Source organism: Neodiprion fabricii, chromosome 3, assembly GCF_021155785.1.
Source record: "Neodiprion fabricii isolate iyNeoFabr1 chromosome 3, iyNeoFabr1.1, whole genome shotgun sequence".
NCBI classification, from domain to species: Eukaryota; Metazoa; Arthropoda; class Insecta; order Hymenoptera; family Diprionidae; genus Neodiprion; species Neodiprion fabricii.
In genome coordinates, this window is record NC_060241.1 from 28,581,427 (window position 1) to 28,590,668 (window position 9,242).

Genomic DNA, 9,242 nt, shown 5'->3' on the forward strand with positions numbered 1-9,242 from the left:
AGAGCTGATTGCGTTAAAAAAAAACCTCGAAACCCCGTCACTATCGTTCTCGACATTCTTGTGGTGACGTGCACCGTTTTTACTTTCCGTAGCACCGTTTTAATTACGTAAATTTCCTGAAATTCGACGCAGCAGTCCCCCTGTTACGGCTTTACTGTGCTGCGGTTAGTTTGCTCATTCTGAGCCAATAATAAACAAAGTTTCACTCCCATCGATTAGTGATATTATTGGTTTTCTGTCCGCCCCTCTGCAGCCGATCGTCGCTACAGCACCGAATGTGGTTTCGATTTTTGTTACAATAACATCTCGTAGCACCCCAGCTAACTGGATGACTGCTTTCTGCAGGGGCCAGCCAGGGGTGATCAGATTTTATTGGCAATATGCTATCATTTCTGATATTAGACGTCGCCGACGCTCTTAGACTCATTACATCAGGATGGTTCTACGTGATCTTTTGCACACGAGTGCATGGGCTGTTTTTATGGGTCTCTGATTGGAAATTATGGCCAGCTATATGTGTATTGGCGTCGAAAAGTTTCTACCGTTATTCCGAGAGATCGCGAATGGAATCGATGTAAGCAAGCCAAACTCGTAACAACGGTATAAGGATTAGGACGGACTGTCGTATAATGTAATTTACTTAACTATGACACCTTTTTTGAAATGCCGTTTATTTTAGTTCATTATAATCGTTTCATGATCCAATTGTTTTTACTGTTATAGCAATTCGTAAGATCAGTGTTACAATATTATTAACGCACGATGAAAAACAATAGAACTGAAATAAGAAACATCAATAGCATATCGTAACACATTTGTCAACTCTGAAAATCCTCTCTATTTAATCCGAGAGTCCTATAATCGAAGAGAACTTATAGCTTCACAGTAATGAATTATGCAAAATTACTCGAGTAATTGGCATTCGCTCACTATGCGAAATTAGGGAGAAAACATTCCAGGTTAGGATTACGCAGCGCGGAATTCTGTCAATTTGTAGAATGATGTAAAAATTAGGTCAGCATAAGAAAGCTACCACAGTTTGTTGGTCCAATCCATTTTTTCCGATCAGTTGTCTTGTCTTTTCCATACTCCCGTCAATTGTATTTATGGCGGCGCGTTAGACTTGTCAAATAACAGATTTGTAGACTCTTGTGAATAATGAATTGCAGGGTTTCTCACTTCTTTCGAAACACCTTAACGGTCTCGCAATCACCGTAACGTTTCAGCTTTTAGACACGTTCAAAATCTAAAGAATCATTAACGCAATTGTGAGATGGTTCGTAATTTGGTAATTAAACACAAAATCAGTTTATTCAATTTCTCACAATCAAATCTTTAAGGTACATACATCCTGACGTCAATCGAGTACTATCAAATCAATTCGAACAAATGAACGATAACAATAAATATTATAATCATAATATCTTGGGAACGCAATACAGTCTGTACCTCAGGTGGCTCCAAACACGAGCCTGTGTCGTTTATGTTTGATCGGGTGATCAACGTATCTCTGACCATTAGAGATGCTTCTTCAACAGGTAGGACTGGGGTTATAGTTTTACTTTGACAATCGAACGGCGCTGATTTGGCATCAAATTGGTCAGCTCCACTCTGCCGCGTTGGCGTCGACGCTGCGAGAAGGTCCACTCTGGTTGGAGATGCTCCGTCATCCAAAGAAACGTCGCTATATTTGCAATTGGGTTCCAAATTTTTTGACAATCTCTGATCATTGTTCTTCTGATATTTCTCGATTTGTTGCTCTCCAAGGAACTTTCCGTCTTTTCGGATAGTATCTTTCGTTTCGGAGGCAATTTTTTTCATGTTTTCACGAACGTGCTTAACATCTACTCCGTCTATTTGGTGGAGATTTTTTTCGACAATAAGAAAGCGTTCTTCATCCTTGACTAGTTGCAAATCAGTCAGTGATTGATCATTCGAGGTGTGACCTGTGTCGTTATTTTTCACCTCTTGTAGCAGCCAGCTTTGTATTTTGCTTTCGACGGATGACAGTCTTTCCATGTTGGCAAGCAATTGTCTGTGATGATGGTCTGCCTGCAACTGACACTTCGCTAAAATATCTTCAGATGTTTTGGCTCTTTGCTCTAACTCGCTCAACATTTGGATGCTACTCCTCAGCGTCACGTCCATACTTGCTTCCATTGGCGGCATCTTGATCAGATCCCGATGCTTCAATTCAGAAATTTCTTTCTGCAACTCATCGATTCTCATCTCATGCTCATTGAAGTATACTGTGGCAGTTTTTTCGGATTGTATGTTCGTTTGTGACAGCTGTTTTTCAAGCTTCGATACTTTGTCGTTCAAGGAATCTAAGTAACGCCTTTCCTCGTCTTGTCGGAGCTTGACGTCTTTTTCAAACGCTTCCATTTTTGCCTCGCAATTTACTACCTTTACTTCCAATTGCACAAAAATATCTGTTACTCGTGCATCCTTTTCCAAGTTGTTAAAACTGAGTGATCGTAGTTCCGTCTCCGTTGATATTCTTCTATCTGTTAGTGGAATTTCGTTACTCTCAAAACTAGCTTCGACGATTTTTACTTCCTGCTTGGCATTTTCTGGCCTCTGGAGAATTGGTTTTCTATTCCCCAAATTATCAAATTTTAACTGCAACCTATCCAGTAGTTCACCCACCGAATTTTTAATATATAACCCAGTAATGCTCAGTTTACTATTTCTGCCATCGGTTTCCAAATCTGTACCTACTGGTTCATTAATTCGTTCCATAGTTTGATTTTCACTGCTCATGGTCACTGCAATGCCAGAATCATCTATACCGCTGGCAGTACTGAATTTGAAAGAGCTTTGATATTCGTTACAAACAGAACCGTCAGTGTTATCAGTGCTACTAGCATCTTGCCTTTGAAAAATTCCCTCGTTTAGCGAATCCAAACTCATAATTCGGTCTCTGGTGTTTTCGAACCGTTTCGTTGTCACAAATTCACCTTGAATGGGTGAATTTTCTATTTCAATACTGGTTATTTCCCTATTTATTTTCATGCCTTCAAGTCCAGTCACGGTTAATTCACAATCAGCATCATAAGGAAATAGGCCGAAATTGTGCTCGGTAGGATTAGAGTTCTTCTGAGCACGAACGCATCCAACTTTATGCATCTTGTTCAGATCTTCAACCGCGCCCATTAGGTTCAACCGAATAGATTCAGATTTCTTCAACTCTCCCTCTGTGTAAATCACTCGCGCTTCAGCATCGGCCAACTGCTTGGTTTGGCACTCTAATTTTTCCGTAATCTGGTCTAGCCGCTTTGATCGTTCCGCCAAGCACACGCTCGATTGGTCCAGCTGCTCTTCAAGGTCGTCGATCTTCTCGGCATGCTCAATGAGATTCGCGTTCGCCTCGATCAATTCTTCCTGCATACGACGGGCGTCCGAAGTTATCCTAATGTACTCCTCCTTGGCCTCGTTTAGAAATTCTTTAAGATTTTTAATGCGCTCCTCTCTACTGTTAAGTTGCCTCTTTAGTTCCTCGGTGAAATGCGCTCCGTCATCCTTACGTCGAATATCATTTTCAGCTGCTTCCAGCATTTTTTTCACGCCCCTCAGTTCCTCCTTGAGGAGTGACAGCTCGAAGACAGCTTTATTTTTCTCGGCAATTGCATTTTCCCTGGCTGATCTGAGCTCTTTAATTGTCTCTTTAGAAACGAGAATTTTCGCAGTCAAACTGGCATTCTCAGCCTCCATTTCTCGGATATCGGCTTCCCTGTCGTCAACAGCATCGCCGTCGTCCCAACGCCTGCGTTTCCTACTGTTCAGACAGTTTAGCTTTTCTTTGTAAAAATTTTCCACTTGGTTCACCGACCAGGCAAGAAGATGCTCCTGCTGCTCTTCCACGTCCTTTGAACGACTCATCCAGCTGGCCTCGAGGTCGTTTATCAACCCGGTATAAGTGTTGGCCATTTCTTCGCGAATTTCCAGATCCTTGTCTATCATAGACTTTTTCAACTCTGCGTACTCTCCCTGTAATTTTTCGTGTTCCGCTATCAAATCCTCGTAACATTCGCGAAGAACGTAGTCGCAGTTTTCGCTCTTTTCCGGATAAACTTCGTGCGTAAGATCTTCTACCACTGCGTGATCCCAATCGGTATAAGTTTTCACACTCTGCGAAACGGCCCGCGAAAATCTTGTCGTGAACATTTTTTTCTTAACCTCCTTAGCCGGTTCTATGATAATTTTTTTTGCGATGGCAGAAAAATTTAGCACATTTTGCGTCTCGGCGTACAAACTTGGCACAGGGTTCACATTGACGATCAGAGTGATCTGCTCCTTCCCGGATAAAGCTTTCTGAAATAACCGTGTCAATTTTGATTCGCGGAACGGTCCGAGCAGCTCCGATTTTTGCCTCAACGACTGTCCTTCCCATATAGATTTCAAACATCTGCCAAGAACCAACAGACTCGTATTTATATTCTGCGTCTCCTTGAGTCGATCCCCCACGTTTTTCGTCATCTTCAAGCGTCCTGATCCTGCCAAATCGCAGAAAGACAAAGCGCTGACTTCGACGTCCTCGGTCGCGCTCTCCGCGTAATACTTGAGGAGTTTAATCGTGAATATACAGTGCGAACGAGAGCTTCGAAAATTCAGCGCCGTGGCTGCGGTCTTCGACCTGAACTGTCCGGCTAGTAAAACCTGATATGCCTCCTCATCGGAGTTGACGTAGACCATTCTTAAGTCCTTGATAAATGTCCTGCCTTGTTTGTCCGTCACCATTTTTAACGGTACTTTTTTCTTCTGGCAGTCAGTTGACAGCAGATCATATATAGCGTCGTTGTAGATCTCGGCGAAGGAAATCCAAACTGAGTACATAAGGTTCTCATTATGAGACAGCGTCGAATCGCTCTCTGTCGCTCTGATCGTCTCCCGCATAGTTTGGTAGGCGTTAATAAATTCCGTCTTCTCCGGAAACGGGAAAGAGAGCAGCTTGTCTCTTATCTCGAGTTCGCGCACTCGCTCCGTCGAGCTCAAACCAATAACGTGACTCTGATAAATCGGCTTGTACCACGGCGTTGACAGCGTTGAGTTTGCGTTACGGAACACGAAATTAATACTCAATGGAATGATCCCGGGCGCCGAGGGGACCCCGTTAAGGGTGTAAGACTTTCCTGAATTGGAAGTGCCATAACTCATGACAGTCGAGCTTTGTCCGGCTAAGAAATCCTCGACCTGAGGCTTGATCGCTCCGTCGAACAATTCCTTCTGGGTGATGGACGGCCCGAAGGCAGACGTGAAGGTAAATGTTCTGCACACCCTTTCGTTCGCCTTGACATTCTTCAGGGATCTCGTGCTTACGTCGAGACCCGGGAATTTCGTTAACAACGTTGTAGAATTGACGATGGTATAAGCGTCTTCTTGTTCTTTTGTAAGCTCGATCTCTGGCGGGAAGGGCTTCAATCGAAGGTAAACCTTGATCGTCTGCGAGGCCATCGGTTCCGATCCAAGCGTCATGATGGAATCCTCTTCAGATTTGTTTAGTCCTATCTCGTTCTTCTCCTCTTCGAAATTTGTGTTTGATTGGGATTCACGGGAGGTGAGGGATACGGTTTCTCGCCTTTCAAGGGCATCTTGGCTACCTTGGCTATTCAGAGCAGAATTGATTTCCTTGTTGTCCATAATGAACTGTTGAAACAATTTACGTACCGAGGGTCTGAGACTGCTAGATTTCTAATCTTTCGCGAGCAATTTTCAATTCCTACGCACTCATAGTTTTGACTATCACAAACCGTATCGGAAATTGCGGCTCGATTTTTAACTTAATTACCGCACCGTTCGTACATGAATTTCAGTATTTATTCCATGCCACTTGGAAGACGATTTTTCCGCGACCGTGCTTTACGTCGAACTGTCAAATAGCAGCAATAAGGTTAACTGCATCCAGAAGGCATTCAATTTTTACTTCTACACTCGTGTTACACTAACATTCTGCTTTGCTTTTTTTTTTTGTATTGCGCTAACACGATCATGCGAACGAACGTGTGCTTCAATTGCCAAAGAGAGAGCCAATTCACAAGAAGTACAAGAAGGACGATTTTTTATACTCTCAATTCTCGAGCTGAGAAATGGCGTTGAAAAGCACGTTGACAGCTATGGACTTGTATGTAGGAGTCTCGGAGTCGTTAAGTATTTACGTTATAAGGGAGACATCACTTTTGATCTACTGCAGCCTCGTATATACGATGCTACCTGACTTATAGACCATAAAAAGCTCGAAGAGTATCTCTCTTTTGGAACGGCCTTGGAGTCGTAAGACGCAACGGTATGAAAAATAACAGCCCAGACTCGGCTGTATCGGGCGTTAATGTTTCTACGGGGATTGATGCCGACCTTTATGGGATATTTATTTAATACTGACAAATTCCCTAACCTCGCCGTGTCGGTAGCCACTTTTTTTATGGCTTCTTTAACGGCTGCCGAGGAGAGAGTTTTGAAGACGAGCGAACCAGGGCCTGAAACTTTAACCGTTCAGAATCGGGGAAGGTGGAAGGATTTGAAAAATCGGATGGATTTCATTCTGAAAATGAAAGAAACAGCGAGACGGTCTATTCAAATCCTAGAAAGCTGGCAAGGAGCTGGAGGGACTGGAAAGTACAACACCTGCGAAGGAGAATTGTCAGTTTGACGAGCTGTCTCATTTCTTGCGAAATGTGATCCCGCATAGGGACGTGAGAGAGCAGAGCAGAGCCTCCGTTACATACCTTGCGCTATCTCGCAATTCTGAAAATATCTTCAAAGCAAACAGCAATTTATATGCGCCTCGGTCGCCCCATTAAGCGTGGCCAATCAAAGCTAGAGCTAATAGCTGGGCGTCTATTTGAGATGGGATTTGCGATGCTGCGTATCTGAACATCGGAATCTATTGGACACAGACAAGCTCTGTCTCTTTGGTCGAGTATTCCCCTTGCCGTTACTCGACGTTCATCTCGCCCCACAATCGGCTCCTTGTATCGACAGACCCGCCTTTGCCTGTGGCGTTTTGTTTTTTCGCTCGCGACTTTCCTTTGGGTCTTTGCCGCAGCTCGCATCGCCCCATCGCCCGCGTAAAGCTTGCCGCGAGAGCTTTTTCGGCAGCTAAACGTGCACCGCACGTTGTTCATCGTCTGTCTGGCTGTCTGTCTGTCCGTCTGTCGGGAATCTCGCGATGCCCCCGCTGGTGGTCTTTGACGACGAGTCGCGAATCGTTTCGTCAAATTTTCCCTTTTCACGAAAATCATCCCGCATGAATACACGGCGAGCTCTACCTTGCGCTTCATCCTTAAACCTAAGCCTGCACGTCGGATGTCGTAAAATCGAAGAAATATGTGTTCTCTCGAGTTAATTTTTCGTCGAAAATGTACAACGCGTAACGGGCGCTCAGCGTTGGGAGAGAAGTTGAAGCGGCATCAGCAAGAACAACGGCGGCAGCTGCCAATATCTACTCATCAGCGCGTAGGGCGACGAAGAGTGCAGGGGCGTTATGAAGGAGCGTGGAAGGGCGGGCGAAGGCGAAGGCACGTACCACGCGTGTTTCGAATCAACTCAAATAATAACGATGAGCTGTAAACGGCACTAACGGGGAACCGGCCAGACTGATCCCAACTCTAGATAGATTTCCTACTTGTATCCGCGGTTGAGGCCCACGCGCAATCGGCTCGACTTGCCCCTTTAGTTGTGGTAATACACGCGTCTAACCCGAGCCGACATCATCTGCGCTTATCGTTAGGTGTTTGGATCTTGTGCCGCATACCGACTCACAGTGAACGTCGGCCACGCGTCCTCATTCTCAATTGTCCAAACGGATGCGGGTGAGCCGCACCGCGCCCTGCCATATCCCGCGTAAGGACTTCGGTGACGTCTATCGAATGAGCAAGTCGAACTCAAACTCGTCATTTTGCTCACCGATGGTATTAAAAACTGAATAGATCTCGCTCCAGGAGTCAGCCCCTCGTCAGCCCGCGTTACAACGACTCTTTTAAAGTCTAAAGATTGACTCAGAGTCTCTCCGAACATCACAGACGAGTGCATGTGACCAATAGAATTAACGACACCAGCTGTCGCCGAAAGGAAAAATTGCTTTTAGATCATCTGTTCAAAGCGACGTATTATAGAGTTACTCTTGACGATGTATCTTAATTAAAGGGTATAATTCGAGTGTTATTAATACATGAAATGACGGTTATTATGATCAACGAAGCGGCGCTGCCCGCTTTATCTGGTTATGGCATCTCCTTGGTACAGGATACGACAAAGCTCCGATAATTCAGGACTTTGCTAGGTTCACTGTATAAGGTACGCCTCGGGCATCGAAGCCCTAAGAGTGGCTATACTGAAACTATTTGCGATGGAGATCTGAGGGTTAGATTTTCGCGAGGAATTCAGCCCCAACTCGGTCTGCTGATGCGCTTGAGAACCACTGAGCTAACCATTTAAGCTGTTTGTTAGGGCAACGGCCACGTGCCAGATTTGAAGAGGATAACAGGCACCGATAGTTCTGTGCACCGTCCACCGTCTGTGTAGCTTGGAGCCCGAACGTCAGTCACTAAGCCACCCTTTTGGCTTCCGATAGTTTCACCCGGAGATCTCTTCTTTTTCTTCTATTTCCGTCATTTTAACTCCTGCTCGTTGACTGGAATGATTTAATTTGGTGGCAATGATCCTCGCATAATATTGAGTGCGTATGAATTGGCAATATGATGAAACGTCGTTGGATGATATCGGATAAAGGTTCCTCTGAGGAAAATCGAGATATTATATTTATCCATTTGTTTGCAAAAAGTCTCATAAATAAGATCCCTTTGACGAGCCGGTCTGAGCCGAGGGAAGCTGGGGAGAAGAGGAGGTGGGATGGGGTACATTAAGGCGCTGGTAAGATTGAGCCAATACGCTTTCGGGCTGTCGTCAGTATTCCCAATTAACGAGATCCTTTCATCAGCTGAGATCCGAGTGAATTGACAGAGAGAGAGAGAGAGAGAGAGAGAGAGAAGAAGTGGAAAATGAAGTAAGACGTCGATAGGAAGGCAGTGGAGGGGTATTTATAAATATGATAATCATAAAAAGAAGCATTAACATCGATGAAGCGGCAAAGCAGATTCCTTCGAGATAGTGTAACGGGGGTGAAATTGATGGCGGAAGGTGGTTCGGTGATGGGGAAGGAGAGGAAGCCAGTTCGTGCCACGCGTAATCTAAAGGGAATAATTAATGCGGATCGCAGTGGCGTAGAGGCGTTGATTGGCTCGAGA

General features: G+C 44.7%; 1 protein-coding gene across 1 annotated transcript; it reads right to left on the reverse strand.

Annotated features, from left to right (window-relative positions):
- Window positions 1-1,371: 1,371 nt before the first annotated feature.
- On the reverse strand, window positions 1,372-5,640 carry LOC124178303 (kinesin-like protein KIF20B). Its single transcript, XM_046561538.1, has one exon. The coding sequence runs from the start codon at window positions 5,638-5,640 to the stop codon at window positions 1,372-1,374; it is 4,269 nt and encodes a 1,422-aa protein (XP_046417494.1).
- Between the last annotated feature and the right edge of the window lie 3,602 nt (window positions 5,641-9,242).

Excerpts from the sequence above, each read along its gene's own strand:
- LOC124178303 (XM_046561538.1), bottom strand. The coding sequence starts at position 5,640 with ATGGACAACAAGGAAATCAATTCTGCTCTGAATAGCCAAGGTAGCCAA.